General features: G+C 40.8%; 1 protein-coding gene across 1 annotated transcript in view; it reads left to right on the top strand.

The window, feature by feature from the left end:
* Patronin (calmodulin-regulated spectrin-associated protein patronin) overlaps positions 1 to 22,422 on the top strand; it is a 216,667-nt gene that overhangs the window by 13,045 nt on the left and 181,200 nt on the right. Inside the window, 2 exon segments of the mRNA XM_071692291.1 lie at positions 11,711 to 11,806; positions 19,984 to 20,199. Coding sequence (XP_071548392.1) covers positions 11,711 to 11,806; positions 19,984 to 20,199 — 312 coding nt within the window.

Below are 22,422 nucleotides of genomic sequence, written 5' to 3'. Positions count from 1 at the left end.
AAGCCACCAGTTTCATGACTACTAGTCTTTATGCATTCGTTTTAGTCCAGTTTGGGGATCGCTTTCTAGATATTTACTACCAGAACATCTCAGGAAGGTACGAGTTTCCGCGCTACTTCACCCTCTCACCGGTCTTGAGCTGACGTATTTAAGATTATTCTGGAGTTGGCTGTCCAGAGACCTGGACGAGCTTGGTACTTCCCTCTCCTTTACTTCCTTGTTTTTGGCCTGCCTCGGCTGGAATTGTCCATTTATCTGTGCAAATCTTGATCTTTTCTTCACCCGTTCTACCACTTTCTTCTCTCCTCCTTTTCCTGGGTTTCCTTCCAGTATTTCAAGTGGTCGTCTGCCTTTCATTCTTGTCCGCCTCTCCTGTAATTGTTCCATGCTTCATAGCGATTTTTTTTTTTCTGTTGTTTGGTTCGATCTACAGGAAGAGGAGGGTAATGGTAACGAGAACCTTTATTCATGGAACTATAGAAACGAATCAGACAGTTGTTTGACATGCGAAGGGTACAGGATTGCTTTGGCATTCGTGTAAGTCGCACGGAGATGGTGTAGAGTCAGAGAAAAGCATTGGATAAAACGTTCATTAGAAGGATATTACGGTATATTAAGCTCCGCCCATGGAAGACTGGGAGCTGAACCTTGCAGTATTCGCGATCTCTCTTTTTGTGAATTGGATGTATTATTTTTATTAGTGTGGTAACTGATTTTTATTTCATTCCACACGGCTTATTTACAGGTGAATGGTGGTGAAATGTTTTTTCTCATGAGTTATGATTTTCAATCCTTATTTTAGAGCGATAGTGGCCACCCAGCGCCAACCTGAGCATAACCTGGCACCCGTCTTAGTCGGTGTGCTCAACCCTCGCTTGTCTTGCTTGTTGTTAGCTTGGCACTTTGTTGTCCTGAACAGCGAACCTTTAACCTGACCTGTATAGTTACTTCACTGTAGATGTTCCTTCCAGAGGGTTAAGTTGGTCCGTGTAATGCAGTCTCTGTGATATCGTTCGCCTAAACATCATTTGGGTGGGACCCACACTTGAGGGTTTTGACCATAATGTATGAATTTAATTTCCCTCCCCATTGTTGACCACACGAGAGGGTGAGGCAGTGGACGGTACAGCTGTGTTAATAACGCTGGAAAAAGGAAGTGCCAAGGTCGTTATGTCCAGCCTGTGCCACAGTTTAGAACATTTTATTTATTTTTTTTCTTTGATCCGCTGATCCGTCTACTTAACATGACGGATGTGATGATTATCATAAGGAAACTTGCGGCGTTACCTTCACAAGACATCAAGGTCCTCCAGCAAGGAGCACGAACTCGGCCTCCAGCGGAGCGGAGAGCTCCAGTCGGCAGAAACTGAACGATAAAGATGATTTATGAATATGTACGGTAACTTTATCTCTTACTTCATAGATAGGAAGAGTGAATTTATATGTATGTTGACTACGTCAGTGCGTTTGGTCACCTTCCTAAAACATTGACATGTTATTCATACCGAAGATTTCTCTTATCTGCTAAAGCTTGGGTTTTTTTTTTCATCGAACAAACAGTCTTGATTATATCTATTACCTGTTATATGTTCTCAAATGTCAGATTCAATTTTATTAAAAGATGGTTGAAAGACTCTCATTATACTTCTCTACAAGAGCTATAAATAGTCGTATGAGAATTTGACTAATACCATTGATTGAATTTACACACACACACACACACACACACACTCACACACACACACACACACACACACACACACACACACACACACAGGGTTAAAATGACTGGGTAGCAAGAGTGTAAAACTCTCCCTTTTCCCTTTAAAACATAAATAGTGATCACAAGAGTCCCCCCCCCTCAACACACGCACCAAAAAAAAAAAAATGGAAAACTGAAGTTGTTTGAATAGGTAACACAATTTTTTTTTTTTTTTTTTAACGAAAAACACCTGTTATGATGTAATGTTGTGGTCGTGTATCGTATATATATTTGCATATCTTTTCATCTATCCATCTCGGAGGATCATCTCAGAAGGCGGCTGTGCGCAGCAAGCCAGCACCTCAGCTTGTTGTTTGTGTTAGTGTCAGTCCATCAAGACTTTCCCACCCACTCAAGTCAGAAGTCAAATGTTTCTCATGAGAAGAAGGGACCCTACCCACATTAGGGTGAGGTTTCTGCATTGCTCTCAGCTACACGTAACTCCCGACCAACTGCTCGTCTGGGGTTAGGCTGACGGCTGACCCTGCAGGCAGACAGTGATACTAACCTTTTAAGAAGTGGTAAGTTTTCTTGAACTTCTTCCCGAGGAGTGAGTTTGTGGCCGGCTGTTGCAGTTAGGGGTAACGGACCAGCCGCCCTGTCGCCCCAAGCCACACGCACCCGACACCAGTTCTCCTGCCTGCACCACATAACCTCCCTGCCAACCTACCACAGCCAAATGGCCACCTTGTGATAATCACAGAATATCGATAAGATAATTTTGAACTGTACCAGTTTATAGTTAATGTTAACTACCTCTTTATGCCTTGGACCAAAGTCTACCTCGTCTTTTAAATGTTTTTAGATTTTTGTTTTGGATATACTTGTTAGAGAGAAAATGTGTTCGACAGAGGAAGGTAAAGTTTTGAAATTGAAGAGAATTAGAGTGTTTTTTAGGTGTTTTGTGAAGTGTGTTGGAAATTATTGAGATCGTGATCATGATTTTTATTGCAAGAGCGGCTGAGTTACCCTGTACTCCTGTCCATCCTGTGGACGGTGCCGCAAAAGAGGATACACAGCGTACGAAAGGTCCAGGAACTGAATTACCTAATAGGTTACTCAGTGAGGAAAACGTTATCAAGGATTTGGGCTGCATTGAAGAAATATTCAGCAGTTTACTTGGTATGTGAACTGTTAACAAGAATTGAACAGCCATGATTGTGTTACCGTACAATTAAGATAAGTGAACTGTCGACAGTAAGCAAAGTTTGGATGCCTTTCAGGTGTCCTAGGAAGAATATTGTTATGGATGAGATATATCTCGTGATTTTTGACAAGAACGATCTCTGAACTAGTTAACTTTACAATAATCAGGTACTTAATTTTGCATTGTGGGGTAGCTTTGCAGGAACAGACTCGTATGGAATCGTGTTTTTGGTGCCGTATTCATATACCCCCAGCAGACTGGTCTGCATGTATTGATGAAATTTCTTGTTAGTAAAGGGAAGGAATATTTCACTTTCAGATTTCAAAAATGTATTCTCAAGATAAGAGGGAACCCCATGCACAGTATAGTGAGATGCTTGCATTAAAGTAATACCAGCTACAAGTGGTTCTGCAAGCATGTGTGGATCCTGAGGTGAGGTAATGCAAGTCGTGCGTAGTGAAAGCTTTGAACTAGTTGACATACCCAGACATGAATAGACTAGCGTCCTCGTATGAGTTAACAGCTAAAATATAGAAAGAACATAATGCGAAAGAAAATACTCTCATGACGTGTATGTATGAAAGACCAGAACTAGAATTGAGGAATATTACTAAATTCTTCAATGCCTACATCATTGGATGGTTGGGGCTCCCCTTAGTTCTTTGGGGCCATTGGGAACTGCTGTGGAGTTCATGATATGTTTATAGTTTGTCTGTTATCTTAAGTCTTTACCGTATTTTCCCTTATTATTCTCTTAAGTATGTGCCAGATGGTTTCATTTTTAGTCCATGTTCGTTTTCTTCAATGTAGATGTACCTTTTGTTTTTAACGAATCGTAGAACCCTATTTTGTATCGTTTATAATTTCGGCGTGCGAGGTTTTGGAGGAGAGACGTGTGGGTAAAGAGTAAGTATAGGTATGATCATGGCTTCCACCAGGTGTAATTTTTTGACTCCGGAAGATGCCAGGATCTATACAGACTGGTTAGGGCCGCCTCTTCGTTAGTGTTGGTGAGCGTGGGAGGGGGACCTTTTGCTGATATGATCATTTATCAAGCCTTTAGTGTGTGATGAAGGATTTTGCAGCCGTTTTGGTGTTTGCGATATCGTGTTTCCCTCTGTGGTAATGCCATTTGGCTCTATTCTTTGCGCCACTGTTGTAAATTTGTTTATATTCGTTTTCGTGTTCCAAGTCTCTTTAGAATTTGTTTATTCTGGATTCGTCTGCTTTGACGAGAAGGATGTTATTTGGGACTGAGTTTGAAACTACATTTTGTGTGGCGTAATCGGCATAGTGGTCCAAACTTAGTTTATGGCAAAAATAACATTACATATTGCAGAAGGCACGAGTAAATCTACACATTTTCTTTTTGTCCAGAAAAATAGTTGCAAAATATATGGAGCTGCCTCATAATCAAGTACATTAGATAACAGCTCATGTTCATCTTTAACTTCGTGGTATAATCGATACCATGCACATTTGTATCCAGAAAAAAGGGGAAATTGATATTGAAATACGTGCAGGTTTATATCGCCTCTTACGTGATAACTGTACTTGTATATACATCTCCTTATCAGTATATAAACAAAAAGCACAACAGTGGCCTCAGACAAAAGGTCATTAAGAGTACATGTTCTACCTTCCAAACTGACTCCATTGACCATCATATTTAAGGCAATCAAACACCACGTGAGGTTCCTCCTGCACTGTGTCACACACACACACACACACACACACACACACACACACACACACACGCTTCTTTCTGACACCTCATCTTCCAGTTTCATTTCTTAGGTCATATGACATTACTCTTATGAATGATCGGCTCACAGTCGGGTGTAAAATTTGTAATAGAATATATTTCCTGAACTGCTTAGTGAGGGTTTAACTTCATCTATATGCTACATATTTTGTTGCAGAGTCTGGTTTGATGACAGTTGCATTCGTTATATTACACAAGCTTCTCGTTGGAGGAGGTAAGGCAGCTGTATAAAAGTAATGACGTGTGTTGGTGAAAGACACTTCCCTCTGGGACTCCACACAATAGAGGGAAGTTGGACAGTTAACTCAGCAATATCTGGCATACCTTACTGAAATAGTTTGTATTGTATGCCTTCAGTCCATAATTTGTCGAAGGCTTCACTTATACCTGTGTATCACTGCAGTTTATAGTCTGTCTTCTGAAGATGGCAATTTTTTCCCTTACGATCGCAGAGACAGTATTCATACCCTTCTGGAAGCCGCTTGATTTGGTTTATAGAGGTTGTTTCTTATTAGGTGTCCCCTTATTTGATTGTTCCTCCCGTTGCTCTCTTCCCTCCCTTTATTGAAGGCCTGGCTTTTGTGAGAGCTTTTGTTTTGGCCCGGATCATTTGTCATAAACGTATATTATACGTTCAGACCTAAGAAAGATGGCGCTGATCAATTGGCGAATATTTTTTAGTGCGAAAACAGACGAATTGTACCTCCTTCCTAGGTCCGTGAGTAAAGTCCCGGTATATGGTTTAAACTATAATCCCTCCCATATTATGCTGTATTTTCGGATTACTCGTTGTTATCGCTAATTTGTTGCGACCATTATACGTAGGCTTGAAGATGGAGGTAAATTGTCCTGCATTATGTGTGTATATCCGTGGAACATCCAATGGACGGCCGGAGTTTCAGTTGTGTTGGCTTGTTTACTCCGGACACGGCGAAATGTCACACGTGTTACCATCCTGTAATTTCATAGTTGTTGATGGTTAGCGTTTTCGTATCTTGAAGGATTATGGCCATGGTTATTCTTCGTAAGACGCTCTATTTGACGGAAATAAAAAAGCTTATTGACAAAATTATCAACGTTAGAACTATTGATTCATGGATGAATTAGTGTCAAGTATGCTTTCTCGATATGTTCAGTAGTGTTACATAACGGTACATTCCTTTAGAGTAATGCACCAGTCTGGTTGGATTTTTTCTTACAATCAACGTCTTCAATAATAATCTCCCCTCCCTGGGCTCGGGAAGGGTCCCGATTTTATTAAGTGAATATGGACTTTATCATACACAGAGTGCTGCGCTGGTTAAAGTTTTCACGCTCAGGGAAAAGGTTCAGTCTTAAGTTCCTCAATAATAAAAGGGCTACTAAATGCAGGTGTACGATGTTTCTTGGCTGTTTATATATATATATATATATATATATATATATATATATATATATATATATATATATATATATATATTATTAATAATATTATACTTAACCGCCGTCTCCCGCGTTAGCGAGGTAGCGTAAGGAAACAGACGAGGAATGGCACAGCCCACCCACATACATGTGTTTATACGTGTATATACATAAACTCCCACACACGCACATTTGCATACATATACATTTCACATACATATACATATACACAGACATATACATATATACACATGCACATATCCATACTTGCTGCCTTCATCCATTCCTATTGCCACCCCTCCACACACGAAATATCAGAGAGGAAAGTGATTGGTTCTCAGTGAATGTAGGTTTGTGGCAGGGGTGTGTGATGTCTCCATGGTTGTTTAATTTGTTTATGGATGGGGTTGTTAGGGAGGTGAATGCAAGAGTTTTGGAAAGAGGGGCAAGTATGAAGTCTGTTGGGGATGAGAGAGCTTGGGAAGTGAGTCAGTTGTTGTTCGCTGATGATACATCGCTGGTGGCTGATTCATGTGAGAAACTACAGAAGCTGGTGACTGAGTTTGGTAAAGTGTGTGAAAGAAGAAAATTAAAAGTAAATGTGAATAAGAGCAAGGTTATTAGGTACAGTAGGGTTGTGGGTCAAGTCAATTGGGAGGTGAGTTTGAATGGAGAAAAACTGGAGGAAGTGAAGTGTTTTAGATATCTGGGAGTGGATCTGGCAGCGGATGGAAACATGGAAGCGGAAGTGGATCATAGGGTGGGGGAGGGGGCGAAAATTCTGGGAGCCTTGAAGAATGTGTGGAAGTCGAGAACATTATCTCGGAAAGCAAAAATGGGTATGTTTGAAGGAATAGTGGTTCCAACAATGTTGTATGGTTGCGAGGCGTGGACTATGGATAGAGTTGTGCGCAGGAGGATGGATGTGCTGGAAATGAGATGTTTGAGGACAATGTGTGGTGTGAGGTGGTTTGATCGAGTAAGTAACGTAAGGGTAAGAGAGATGTGTGGAAATAAAAAGAGCGTGGTTGAGAGAGCATAAGAGGGTGTTTTGAAATGGTTTGGTCACATGGAGAGAATGAGTGAGGAAAGATTGACCAAGAGGATATATGTGTCAGAGGTGAAGGGAACGAGGAGAAGAGGGAGACCAAATTGGAGGTGGAAAGATGGAGTGAAAAAGATTTTGTGTGATCGGGGCCTGAACATGCAGGAGGGTGAAAGGAGGGCAAGGAATAGAGTGAATTGGAGCGATGTGGTATACCGGGGTTGACGTGCTGTCAGTGGATTGAATCAAGGCATGTGAAGTGTCTGGGGTAAACCATGGAAAGCTGTGTAGGTATGTATATTTGCGTGTGTGGACGTATGTATATACATGTGTATGGGGGTGGGTTGGGCCATTTCTTTCGTCTGTTTCCTTGCGCTACCTCGCAAACGCGTGAGACAGCGACAAAGCAAAAAAAAAAAAAAACTATATATTTATTTATTTTATTTTGCTTTGTCGCTGTCTCCGGCGTTTGCGAGGTAGCGCAAGGAAACAGACGAAAGAAATGGCCCAACCCACCCCCATACACATGTATATACATACACGTCCACACACGCAAATATACATACCTATACATCTCAATGTACACATATATATGCACACACAGACACATACATATATACCCATGCACACAGTTCACACTGTCTGTCTTTATTCATTCCCATCGCCACCCCGCCGCACATGGAATACCATCCCCCTCCCCCCTCATGTGTGCGAGGTAGCGCTAGGAAAAGTGAATGTAGGTTTGCGGCAGGGGTGTGTGATGTCTCCATGGTTGTTTAATTTGTTTATGGATGGGGTTGTTAGGGAGGTGAATGCAAGAGTTTTGGAAAGAGGGGCAAGTATGAAGTCTTTTGGGGATGAGAGACCTTGGGAAGTGAGTCAGTTGTTGTTCGCTGATGATACAGCGCTGGTGGCTGATTCATGTGAGAAACTGCAGAAGCTGGTGACTGAGTTTGGTAAAGTGTGTGAAAGAAGAAAGTTAAGAGTAAATGTGAATAAGAGCAAGGTTATTAGGTACAGTAGGGTTGAGGGTCAAGTCAATTGTGAGGTAAGTTTGAATGGAGAAAAACTGGAGGAAGTAAGTGTTTTAGATATCTGGGAGTGGATCTGGCAGCGGATGGAACCATGGAAGCAGAAGTGAATCATAGGGTGGGGGAGGGGGCGAAAATCCTGGGAGCCTTGAAGAATGTGTGGAAGTCGAGAACATTATCTTGGAAAGCAAAAATGGGTATGTTTGAAGGAATAGTGGTTCCAACAATGTTGTATGTTTGCGAGGCGTGGGCTACGGATAGAATTGTGTGCAGAAGGGTGGATGTGCTGGAAATGAGATGTTTGAGGACAATTTGTGGTGTGAGGTGGTTTGATCGAGTAAGTAATGTAAGGGTGAGAGAGATGTGTGGAAATAAAAAGAGCGTGGTTGAGAGAGCAGAAGAGGGTGTTTTGAAATGGTTTGGGCACATGGAGAGAATGAGCGAGGAAAGATTGACCAAGAGGATATATGTGTCGGAGGTGGAGGGAATGAGGAGAAGTGGGAGACCAAATTGGAGGTGGAAAGATGGAGTGAAAAAGATTTTGAGTGATCGGGGCCTGAACATTCAGGAGGGTGAAAGGTGTGCAAGGAATAGAGTGAATTGGATCGATGTGGTTTACCCGGGGTTGATTGCTGTCAGTGGAGTGAAACAGGGCATGTGAAAGGGTTTGGGGTTTAAAACCCTGGAAAGTTGTGTGGGGCCTGGATGTGGGAAAAGGGGCTGTGGTTTCGGGCATTTTTGATGGGCGCTAGAGATGAGTTTTTGAACGAATGGGGCCCCTTTGTTGTCTTTTCCTGGCCCTACCTCGCACACATGAGGGGGGAGGGGAGGGTTTTTTCCCTGTGTGGTGAGGTGGCGAGGGAAATGAAAAAAGGCTGAGAGTGTTTGGGTTTTGGGGTTTTGGTGGTTTTTTATTGTGTTTTTGTTGGGGTTTTTTTGGGTTTGTTATTTAGTTTTGTTTTTGGGGGTTGGGGGGGGTTTTTTTGTTTTTTTTTTTTAAAAGGGGGGTTGTTTTTTTTGTGTTGTGTTGTGTTTTGTTTGTTTTTTTTTTCCTGTTTTGTTTTTTTAGTGGGGGTTGATTGTTGGTTTTTTTTGGTTTGTTTGGGTGTTTTGTGATTTTTGATTTTGTTTTTGGGGTTTTAATGTTTTTTTTTTTAAAAAAGGGGTTGGTGGTTTGATCGAGTAAGTAACGTAAGGGTAAGAGAGATGTGTGGAAATAAAAAGAGCGTGGTTGAGAGAGCATAAGAGGGTGTTTTGAAATGGTTTGGTCACATGGAGAGAATGAGTGAGGAAAGATTGACCAAGAGGATATATGTGTCAGAGGTGAAGGGAACGAGGAGAAGAGGGAGACCAAATTGGAGGTGGAAAGATGGAGTGAAAAAGATTTTGTGTGATCGGGCCTGAACATGCAGGAGGGTGAAAGGAGGGCAAGGAATAGAGTGAATTGGAGCGATGTGGTATACCGGGGTTGACGTGCTGTCAGTGGATTGAATCAAGGCATGTGAAGTGTCTGGGGTAAACCATGGAAAGCTGTGTAGGTATGTATATTTGCGTGTGTGGACGTATGTATATACATGTGTATGGGGGTGGGTTGGGCCATTTCTTTCGTCTGTTTCCTTGCGCTACCTCGCAAACGCGTGAGACAGCGACAAAGCAAAAAAAAAAAAAAACTATATATTTATTTATTTTATTTTGCTTTGTCGCTGTCTCCGGCGTTTGCGAGGTAGCGCAAGGAAACAGACGAAAGAAATGGCCCAACCCACCCCCATACACATGTATATACATACACGTCCACACACGCAAATATACATACCTATACATCTCAATGTACACATATATATGCACACACAGACACATACATATATACCCATGCACACAGTTCACACTGTCTGTCTTTATTCATTCCCATCGCCACCCCACCGCACATGGAATACCATCCCCCTCCCCCCTCATGTGTGCGAGGTAGCGCTAGGAAAAGTGAATGTAGGTTTGCGGCAGGGGTGTGTGATGTCTCCATGGTTGTTTAATTTGTTTATGGATGGGGTTGTTAGGGAGGTGAATGCAAGAGTTTTGGAAAGAGGGGCAAGTATGAAGTCTTTTGGGGATGAGAGACCTTGGGAAGTGAGTCAGTTGTTGTTCGCTGATGATACAGCGCTGGTGGCTGATTCATGTGAGAAACTGCAGAAGCTGGTGACTGAGTTTGGTAAAGTGTGTGAAAGAAGAAAGTTAAGAGTAAATGTGAATAAGAGCAAGGTTATTAGGTACAGTAGGGTTGAGGGTCAAGTCAATTGTGAGGTAAGTTTGAATGGAGAAAAACTGGAGGAAGTAAAGTGTTTTAGATATCTGGGAGTGGATCTGGCAGCGGATGGAACCATGGAAGCAGAAGTGAATCATAGGGTGGGGGAGGGGGCGAAAATCCTGGGAGACTTGAAGAATGTGTGGAAGTCGAGAACATTATCTTGGAAAGCAAAAATGGGTATGTTTGAAGGAATAGTGGTTCCAACAATATTGTATGTTTGCGAGGCGTGGGCTACGGATAGAATTGTGTGCAGAAGGGTGGATGTGCTGGAAATGAGATGTTTGAGGACAATTTGTGGTGTGAGGTGGTTTGATCGAGTAAGTAATGTAAGGGTGAGAGAGATGTGTGGAAATAAAAAGAGCGTGGTTGAGAGAGCAGAAGAGGGTGTTTTGAAATGGTTTGGGCACATGGAGAGAATGAGCGAGGAAAGATTGACCAAGAGGATATATGTGTCGGAGGTGGAGGGAATGAGGAGAAGTGGGAGACCAAATTGGAGGTGGAAAGATGGAGTGAAAAAGATTTTGAGTGATCGGGGCCTGAACATTCAGGAGGGTGAAAGGCGTGCAAGGAATAGAGTGAATTGGATCGATGTGGTATACCGGGGTTGATGTGCTGTCAGTGGAGTGAATCAGGGCATGTGAAGCGTCTGGGGTAAACCATGGAAAGTTGTGTGGGGCCTGGATGTGGAAAGGGAGCTGTGGTTTCGGGCATTATTGCATGACAGCTAGAGACTGAGTGTGAACGAATGGGGCCTTTGTTGTCTTTTCCTGGCCCTACCTCGCACACATGAGGGGGGAGGGGATGTTATTTCATGTGTGGTGAGGTGGCGATGGAAATGAATAAAGGCTGAGAGTGTGAATTGTGTGCATGTGTATATATGTATGTGTCTGTGTGTGTATATATATGTGTACATTGAGATGTATGGGTATGTATATTTGCGTGTGTGGACGTGTATGTATATACATGTGTATTGGGGTGGGTTGGGCCATTTCTTTCGTCTGTTTCCTTGTGCTACCTCGCAAACGTGGGAGACAGTGACAAAGCAAAATGAATAAATAAATATATATGTGTGTGTGTGTGTGTGTGTGTATTATGATATTGTTTAGAAATTTATCATATTTCCTGACATATGAATTATCATTTAGTGATGAATGATAAAAACAGCTAGTTAAAGAATGTCATTGGAATGTATTGTGTTTTGTGATATTTTGATATCCAAAATTGTATGTAGGGGTTTCAAAATACATGTTTCTGTTGCAGGCAAAACAGAGGGCTTCGGTGGCATGGATTGTACAGAAGGCACACAAGAACAAGGTGCCCACAGACCTTCAAGATCCCTATTACCGGGACTATGAGGTGAGGCATTCTTCCAATGCTGTTTGCAGTTATTATTTTTCCGTATTATCATTTGTTATTTTAGCCAGTTATTTGTCATTAAACACTATAGATGAAACAGACAGAATTTTGAACAGTATTAGATAAGATCATGAATGGTTTAGATAAGTATAGCACTTTACCACATGTTTTAACACCATAATTAGACAAGTTTGTTGTTCCCCATTTGATCTTCATAATAATCCTCACACCTAGCCCTCCCTATTGCTTACTGTGTACATACATGACTCGCTCTGATTTTATATTGTTTGAAACTTAATTTTTACCTCAAAAGTTCTCTACACATTGTTTCTTGAATATTGATGGTGGTTGATTTTAGAGCTGTCATGGTACATGGTAATCTCATACAATGTTACAGAGCTTATTCCAGAACTACATGATAGCCATGTGTATGCAAATATGACTGCATGTGCATTGTATACCTACAAATGTTACCAGAACAAGCATATTTTTAAGCTTATTCCCTCACATTACTTCCACCATCGTTTGGTTCTGAATGCCTGTGTACCTGGTTGTCACTGAACTGTTGGATTGATATATGTGAGGAACACACCTCAAACTATGCCATGATAGTACTGATGCTTACAGAAAAAAATGCAACTGCTGTGCTTCTTAATTCTGAAAAATCTGCTCATGTAAATGCTGTAAATACATGTGAAGCTGTAACTACCTCTCACACCCAGCAGTGTTGTCACATTGCTAATATACCTCGATCTCTCCACATCGTTGCTACATGCTACTCTCAAAAGTTGATTCAAGCCAAGGTAGTAAGCTCTGGTTAAGACAAAGCTTGTTTAGTATAGAGTTTGCTTGCCTGTTGTAGTGTTGTATGTGGTGATTTTTGATTATTTATATGTATGAATCTCACCCGAATCAGTCACCAGTGCTGTATCATCAGCAAACAACAACTGACTAGCTTCCAAAGCCCTCTTATCCACAACAGACTGCATACTGGCCCCTCTTCTAAAACTCTTGCATTCACTTCCCTAACCACCCCATCCATAAACAAATTAAACAACCATGGAGACCATGCACCCCTGCTGCAAAACGGCATTCATTGGGAACCAGTCACCTTCCTCTCTTCTTACTTGTACACATGCCTTACGTTCTTGGTAAAACCTTTTCACTGCTTGTAGCAACTTACCTCCCATACCATATACTCATAAAACTTTCCACAAAGCATCTCTGTCAACCTTATCATATGCATTCTCTAGATCCATAAATGCTACAGACAAAATCATGTATTTTTCTAAGTATTTCTCACACATTCTTCAGGGCAAACACCTGATCCACACATCCTCAACCATTTCTGAAACCACACTGCTCTTCCCCAACCTGATGCTCTGTACATGCCTTTACCCTCTCAGTCAGTACCCTACCATATAATTTCCCAGGAATACTTGACAGACTTTTACCTCTGTAATTTGAACACTCGCTTGCAGAGGTTGGTGACTGAATTTGGTAAAGTGTGTGAAAGGAGAAAGTTGAAAGTAAGTGTAAATAAGAGCAAGGTTATTAGGTTCAGTAGGGTTGAGGGGCAAGTTAATTGGGAGGTAAGTTTAAATGGAGAAAAACTGGAGGAAGTGAATTGTTTTAGATATCGGGAGTGGACTTAGCAGCTGGTGGAACCATGGAAACGGAAATGAGTCATGGGGTGGGGGAGGGGGAGAAAGTTCTGGGAGCATTGAAGAATGTGTGGAAGGCAAGAATGTTATCTCGGAGAGCAAAAATGGGTATGTTTGAAGGAATGGTGGTTCCAGCTGTGTTATATGGTTGTGAAGCATGGGCTATAGATAGGGTTGTGTGGAGGGTGGATGTGTCGGAAATGAAATGTTTGAGTACAATATGTGGTGTGAGATGGTTTGATCGAGTAAGTAATGAGAGGGTAAGAGGGATGTGTGGTAATGGAAAAAGTGTGGTTGAGAGAGCAGAAGAGGGTGTGTTGAAATGGTTTGGACACATGGAGAGAATGAGTAAGGAAAGATTGACAAAAGATATATGTGTCAGAGGTGGAGGAAACAAGGAGAAGCGGGAGACCAAATTGGAGATGGAAGGATGGAGTGAAAAAGATTTTGAGTGATCTGGGCCTGAACGTACGGGAGGGTGAAAGACGTGCATGGAATAGAGTGAATTGGAACGATGTGGTATACCGGGGTTGATGTGCTGTCAGTGAATCAAACCAGGGCATGTGAAGCATCTGGAGTAAATCATGGAAAGTTTTGTGGGGCCTGGATGTGGAAAGGGAGTTGTGGTTTTGGTGCATTACACATGACAGCTAGAGAGAGAGTGTGAATGAATGTGGCCATTTTGTCTTTTCCTGGCACTACCTTGCTGGAAAGAGAGTTAGGGTGTGGGGGAATGGGGGAGATACTATTTCCTGTGTGGTGGGGTGGCGATGGGAATGGATGAAGGCAGCAAGTACAAATATGTACATATGTATGTCTATGTATGTGTACGTTGAAATGTATATGTATGCATATGTGCATGTATGGGCATTTATGTATATACATATATGCTTAATTTGTTTATGGATGGGGTTGTTAGGGAGGTGAATGCAAGAGTTTTGGAAAGAGGGGCAAGTATGCAGTCTGTTGTGGATGAGAGAGCTTGGGAAGTGAGTCAGTTGTTGTTTGCTGATGGTGGCTGATTCATGTGAGAAACTGCAGAAGCTGGTGACTGAGTTTGGTAAGGTGTGTGAAAGAAGAAAATTAAGAGTGAATGTGAATAAGAGCAAGGTTATTAGGATATCTGGGAGTGGATTTGGCAGCGGATGGAACCATGGAAGCGGAAGTGAATCATAGGGTGGGGGAGGGGGCGAAAGTTCTGGGAGCCTTGAAGAATGTGTGGAAGTCGAGAACATTATCTCGGGAAGCAAAAATGGGTATGTTTGAAGGAATAGTGGTTCCAACAATGCTGTATGGCTGCGAGGCGTGGGCTATGGATAGAGTTGTGCGCAGGAGGGTGGATGTGCTGGAAATGAAATGTTTGAGGACAATATGTGGTGTGAGGTGGTTTGATCGAGTAAGTAATGTAAGGGTAAGAGAGATGTGTGGTAATAAAAAGAGTGTGGTTGAGAGAGCAGAAGAGGGTGTTTTGAAATGGTTTGGTCACATAGAGAGAATGAGTGAGGAAAGATTGACCAAGAGGATATATGTATCAGAGGTGGAGGGAACGAGGAGAAGTGGGAGACCAAATTGGAGGTGGAAAGATGGAGTGAAAAAGATTTTGTGTGATCGGGGCCTGAACATGCAGGAGGGTGAAAGGTGTGCAAGGAATAGAGTGAATTGGAATGATGTGGTATACCAGGGTCGACGTGCTGTCAATGGATTGTACCAGGGCATGTGAAGCGTCTGGGGTAAACCATGGAAAGTTGTGTGGGGCCTGGATGTGGAAAGGGAGCTGTGGTTTTGGTGCATTATTACATGACAGCTAGAGACTGAGTGTGAACAAATGGGGCCTTTGTTGTCTTTTTCCTAGCGCTACCTCACACACATGAGGGGGGAGGGGGTTGTTATTTCATGTGTGGTGAGGTGGCAATGGGAATGAATAAGGGCAGACTATGAATTATGTACATGTGTATATATGTATATGTCTGTGTGTGTATATATGTATGTATAAGTTGAGATGTATAGGTTTGTATATTTGCATGTGTGGACGTGTATGTATATACATGTGTATGTGGGTGGGTTGGGCCATTCTTTCGTCTGTTTCCTTGTGCTACCTCGCTAACGTGGGAGACAGCGACAAAGCAAAATAAATAAATATATAAATATGTATACAAGTGGTTGGGCCATTCTTCGTCTGTTTCCTTGTGTTGCCTCGCTGACGTGGGAAACAGCAATTAATCATGATAGATATACAATGATATGTTTGAATGTTCATTGTTGGATGTATGTTTGTATACATGACAGATGGTAATGAATGACCCTGTGAGTAATGTGTTATTGACCAAATCTTTCACATGTTAACATCGATATATTTTTTCAGTCTTTCTCAAATGGCAATACTTTATTGGCCATTTGGGCACGTAGTTCTGCCATTTCTTTCATGTGGTAAGAAGTTGTGTATTTGATTCTTCAAAACTGGCAATGATAGTGGCTTTAGGAAGTTAAAAGATTAATTACTATTCATGTAAAGCAAAGATGGAGTGAAAAAGATTTTGAGCAATTGGGGCCTATACATACAGGAGGGTGAGAGGCATGCAAGGAATAGGTTGAATCGGAATGTTGAGGTATACCGGGGTTGAGGTGCTGTCAGTGGACTGAACCAGGGCATGTGAAACGTCTTGGGTAAACCATGAAAAGTTCTGTTGGGCCTGGATGTGGATAGGGAGCTGTGGTTTTGGTGCATTAGGCAAAACAGGTAGAGACTGAGTGGGAACGAATGTGGCTTTTTTTTTTTTTTTGTGGCACTACCTTGCTGGAGAGAGGGGGTTGGGAATGCTATTTTCATATCACTAATTTTGGGACTCATTTTAGCCTTTGGTAGTCCTGTAGGTACTCAAAAAAACTTGTGCATTATGTATCATTTTCTGCACTTTAGTAGTTGTGAAGTAACATCTAATACACTTTCTTTATGTAAGAACTTACTAGTACTCTCTTAATGCTAATGACAATTGTTACTTGTCACATTCTGTACTCTGTTATTACTGTTGTAACTCCAAAGATACATATGGCTTTACACATGTTCTGAATGCCATTATTCATTCATGTTGTATCATTAAAGATACATATATTAAGTCTCATTCTAAATTCTGGTACTCTTTTCAGTAATGCCAGCAATGTGTTATTTTTATTTAGTCTAGGCTCCATATAGTGTGTTTGCACAGTTTCTACTTTAACAAGTTACGGGAGCTTTCTGTGCTTATTTATGATTTCCCACATTCCTTGAATGAAATGAAGGAGGGGTCACAGAATTTTGACCTTTGGAAGATTAAAGATATATATAGGGTATATGTACTCTTGATTTCTAGGCATGAGTTGCCTGCAAAACACCTTCAGGCTACTTCACTCTCTTGTCATACAATACTAGTTCTGGACATCTTAAGCATAGTATTTGCCTTTTGAACTACATGGAGATGAAAAATTTGCCTAACAGGGCATCGCTAGTAACAGAACAGTTTAGTAATTGGATGTGTACTGTCAGACAAGAAGATGGTATATCCAGTTGTATTTGGACTGACCAATCCCTTGAAAGAAGCCAGAGCTGTGATGCTGAAGGAGTGTCAGGGATGGCATGGCTCAAGGGAATAATAGTAAAGATGGAAGAACAGGAAAGGTCTTCGTACATATCCTTTTACAACAGCTCCGCCTCCAGGTATCAAATGCTTGTTACACATGGACCCTTCAGACTTAGGCCATCTTGTAGAAAACTCTGTTACAACCAGGCAGCAAAAGGAGGAAAGGAACAGGTACATTGATGTTATTACTGAAGGTGTCAGTCCCTTCACCACAATGACAAAAAGCCTTGTTAGCATTGCTACAGGAAGATATACTTCAAAGGGTATGGTAGGGAGCCTATTTTGTCAGAGAAATATGGTGTCATAATACAAATGCTTTCTTGCATCAGGATTTAATTGAGAAGCAAATTCTATTACTTTACACACTTATGGTGGAATGTTTTATGTCCAGCTGCATGATAGAGTCTTAGAAGTCAAATGACATTATTTGCCAACCAGCTCACCCTCTGGTATTGAGAGTGGATGAATGCAATTTTTGCTTGCATTCCTTATTTGAGTGATATTTTTACTATTTCTCTTCCAAATGATATTTTTCTTCTGCCAGTAACTAACCATGGATCCTAAGAAGTTGTTCCAGAATGGAAAGGCCCTGATTCTTGCTAGGAAGCAAGATGTGTCAGCAAGTGAGATTTCAAGACATACTAGTATTCGGACACTTTTTGTGGGTTCCTTCTAATGTCATCCCTCCCAGAAAAGTTGGGTCAGGTCAGCTTAGGAAGACTGATAACCTGAAGCATGAGCTGTTGAAAAACCCATTTCTGTCAGGTTGTGCTTGCCTTACTAGTCTCTGCAGATCATTCAGGCCCAGCTTTTTGGGGAAGAATGATGGTAGAAGGAAGCCCACAACAGTTAATTGAAGGTAGACATGGTCCTATCAGTGTGTCATGAAATCTTGTTTTTAGAATAATTTTCTTGCTTCCAAGCAAGGATACAGATCTTTTTAGTTGTTAGGGGCTCTTTCTCCTCAATTTTAACTTCTTGAGAACTTATTAATAAGATCCTAAATTAGGACAGCAATGAGCTCTTAGAAAAAAGGAATCAGTTGCAGCTGTTGCTAGCTCAGAGTATGAGAATAGAAAAGTAAATAAAGTATCAGCATATAGTCCATCTGAGCAGTTAGGGAAAGCAAGGGACAAATGTTTGGCTTAGTCTCCTTGATGGACCCTGGGGCAATAGCCCCCACTGCTGCACCTCACACATCAGGCCTACCTCCGGTGTGATCGATCATCATTGCATCTAAAGGTCTCATTTTGTAGGCACAATTCCTCACTTTATCTCAATGCTAAGGAATTTTTATCGCTGTTGTAAAGGGTAAGCCAGAATCTCTGGCAATATTAGCACCATATTGACTTGCATCAAAACCTTAAAAAAAAAATATATGAACATTGCATCAAATCCGATGCTCTTTCTACTATTCTTCTCTCAAGCACAAAACCCACTGGGGCATATTTTGCTTTTAATTGTTGGGAGTTTAAAGAGCATAATGAAACTATTTTCTTTCCTTTTTCTATATTTTTTTTCATGAACACTAGACTGTGTACAGTTTTTTCAAGAACACTTTACTGTGTGTACATTATTTTTCTTGAACTCTGGATAATGGGGACCAGGTGTAGGTTGATGGTAAAAACTTGAAAATTTCAAGACTTGGCTGGAAGGCCTTTAGTGTTTTCTGTAATTTTGAAATTTTGAAATTTTGTGAGTGCAAATTAATTTTGAGTGAATTCCAAAAAGTGCAAGTTCATACTGTAGCTGAAAATTAAAGAAGCTTAGATATTTTTTATACCTTTTAGAAAGGCTGGAAGAATTAAGAAAGGAACTTCATCAGCCATGTTTGTTTGATGCTTACCGAGAACACTATCCTTTACTTCTATTCTTGTGGATCCTTTGAAAAGTAACCCAGTTTAGGCCCGTCACAACCAGCACCAGCATTTTTCTTTTTTTTATTTAGGAAAGCATTTTATACCTGTAGCATAAAAAATGCCTGCTTGTGGCAAATGAAGTATAGCATTGGTATATATATAAGTTTCATTGACTGAATAGCCTTGGATGATAAGTATTTCAGACCAAAGTTTTAGTTTTTGTGCATTTAAATGTCAACACTAAAGTTTAAAAAGTTGGCAGGTTTGTGAAATCTTAAGGAGAGGAAATAGAAATAAAAGCTATCTGATATGACAATATTCCTTGAAAGTTGCTGCAAATCTTAGTTTCTTGCTCACAAAATATGAGTCTGTCATGGTGGATTGGCTGGTAGACGAAGTGCAGGCAGCTCTTTTGTTATTTTTAAGTAATTTTGAAGAATGGTGAATGAATTATGAATTGAGGAAATGATTAGTAGATATGGTAGTATCATTGGAGTTTGTTGATGAATCAAATTAAGCTGTGGTAAAAAAGTTTTTAGATTTTGTGAAAGCAAGTTAATTTTACATGAATTCTGAAAAAAAAAGTATAAGTTTTTGAAAATGAAATAAACATCTGTTTTCATACTTTTAGAGAGGCTTCCAGAAAAATTAGGTGAAGAGACTGGATGTAGAGAGAATTAGAAGCAGTTATGAGCATGGAGTTTGTTGGAATGAATTTAGATTGAAAGCTTACACCAAAACAAATTACAGTAAAGAACAGAGTGAGGGAATATGTAAATGAGCATAGTGTATCATTGGGCAAATCTTTAGCGAAGTGCTGAGATGTGGTTGGAAGGAGGAAGTTTGCATTAAACGACCCCAATGTTTAGTGAGAAAAGGCCAGTTGGTTTGTATAAGAGTTTTGAGTTTTTGATGAATACAGATTCTAGTGTCTCAGAATTTAGATTATTTTCCAGTTACAGACTGTCATTGCTTTCCAGAATGAAAGACATTTTTTTGGGTGTTGCCATTTAATTAATTAATATTTCATGAAATTACAGGGAGCAGAACATCTTAAACCAGGCATTGTACACCGGTTGGCCAATGCAGATCTATATTGCTCTGCATTGGCCAACATTTATGGTGACCCAAACTTTCACAACTTGAGTCACTGGAACATCATACAAGCCCTTGCTAGAAAGGGTGTTTATGTTGCTGAGCCTACAGATGTTGCCCTCACAGAGACTGTACTCATTCAGGTCACTCCCATCAAAATGGTAAGTTCTTGTACTGAAGATTTTTTCTCATAGGTGTTATATTTGAAAAGGCTTGCTTTTCCTTCCTTTCTTTAACAACTAGAAAATCAGAGATAAAGTTGTAATTCTAGACTGATTTGGGTCAGACTGAATGTGGATGGTGAGAGATTGGTGATTGTTAGTGCTTATGCACCTGGCCATGAGAAGAATGATCATGAGAAGCGAGTATGTTAGGAACAGCTGAGAGAGTGTGTTAGCTGTTTTGATGTAAGAGACCTGGTATTATTGATAGGTGATTTTAATGCAAAGGTGAGTAATGTAGAATGGCAAAATATGAGAGGAAATGAAGCAAAGGGAGTAGGTGAGAAATGGTAGGTATTTAGGAAAGCAGTGTTGGCATGTATGAGAGATGGATGTGACATGTGAAAGGTGGAAGTTAGTCAGGTTAGAAAGGGAAGTGAGTGATTGGTTGAAGTAAAGTTGCTGTTGAAGAGAAGAGAGAGGCATTTGGGCAGTACTTACTGGGAAGGAGTGCAAATAGTTGTTGATTTATAAGAGGAAGTGGCAGGTAAAGATGAAGATGCTGGGGATGAAAAAGAGGGCAAATGAGAATTGGGATGTGCAAGTATCAGTAAACTTTAGGGAAAATAAGAATACGTTTTGAAGGAGAACAAATGGGAACATCAGTGAAGGGGGGCAAACGTGGAAATGATAACAGGTAGTGATGAAGTAAGGGGGAGATGGAGTGAGTATTTTGAAGGACTGCAGACTGTTTGCTGATAGGTAGGCAGATGTAGGGTGTTTTGATTAGGATGATATGCGAAGTGAGAGAGTCATGGAGAGTAGTTTGATGATGAGAGAAGAGGTGATGAAAGCCTTATGATGAAATGTGACAAGGCAGCTGGAGTGGATGGCATTGCAGTTGAATTTATTAAGAAATGGTTTGAGTGTGTTGTTGATTGGTTGGTAATGGATGTATGGATCATGGTGGGGTGTCTGAGGCTTGGTGGAATGCACGTATAGTGTGTATGTATAAAGGAAAGGGGGATGAAGATGTGTTCAAACTACAGAGGCGTATATCTGTTAAGTGTACCTGGTAAGTTGTGTGGTAGGGTTATTTGAAGTAGAGAGTGAAGGCATGTACAAAGCATCAGTTTGGGAAGGATCAGTGTGGTTTCAGAAGTGGTTGAGGGTATGTGGTCAGGTATTTAAAGATTGTGTTTGAGAAATACTTAGAGAAAGGGATGAATTTTTATGTGGCATTTATGAATCTGAAGAAAGCTTATGATAAGGTTAATAGAGATGCCTTGTGAAAAGTCATAAGATTGTTCAGTGTGGAAGGAAGCTTTGTGAAGGAGTGAGAAGTTTTTATCAAAGTTGTAAGGCTTGTGTACACGTAGTAAGAGAGGAGAGTAAATTGTTCCAAGTGAAGGTTGGTCTGTGGCAGGGATATGTGATTCACCATGGTTGTTCTGTGTGTTTGTGGATGGGGTGCAGAGGGAAGTGAGTGTGAGAGTCATTGAGAGAGGAGTGAGTATGCAGTCTGTGGACGGCCTTGGGAGTGAGGCAGTTGTTTGCTGATGATATAGCATTGGTGGCAGACTCGAATGAGAAGCTGTGGAAGTTGGTGAGTGAGTTTAGAAGAGTTTTTGAAAGTAAGAAGTTGAGAGAAAATATGAATAAAAAGTCATCAGGTTTAGCACTGTTAAAGGACAAGTTAGTTGAGGTGTGAGTTTGAATGAGAACACTTGGCCAAAAATTTTGGTCACTCAAACTAGACCTGTAGGTATGCTAGAGTTTTTCATGTGCTCCGAAGCAGCAAGTTAAAATTTATCATTTGTGATATTATGCTACCATCCTTTGCCTTCTTAAGGATACATTCGAAGTGCAAAGTCACCTTTGGTTAGCCTATATCATTTTCACTTGATGAAAGTTACTCCATTCTCATCAAGGAACTTTACATTCCAAGGTAATCCATGATTTCTCCTCTTAAGATTATAATGCAACCTTGAACTTCCATGAGCCCCATAAAAAGGGCCTTGGGGCTGTATATATTATTGTGCTCTTTTTGTATTAGTTAGACAGATATCATTGTTAATTAACAGATTTGTTATTATTTGCAACCTGAGTGATTGTAAACATTTATTTTGCATCAAAACATTAGGTTTGTCATTTTATGACTGCCTCAGAGGAGGGATGGGGAAGATCAGATTAGGGAATCTGTAGTAAGACGTAACATACATT

This window comes from Panulirus ornatus, chromosome 52 (genome assembly GCF_036320965.1).
Source record: "Panulirus ornatus isolate Po-2019 chromosome 52, ASM3632096v1, whole genome shotgun sequence".
In the NCBI taxonomy this organism is placed as follows: Eukaryota; Metazoa; Arthropoda; class Malacostraca; order Decapoda; family Palinuridae; genus Panulirus; species Panulirus ornatus.
This window is presented reverse-complemented; position numbering and strand designations above follow the sequence as displayed.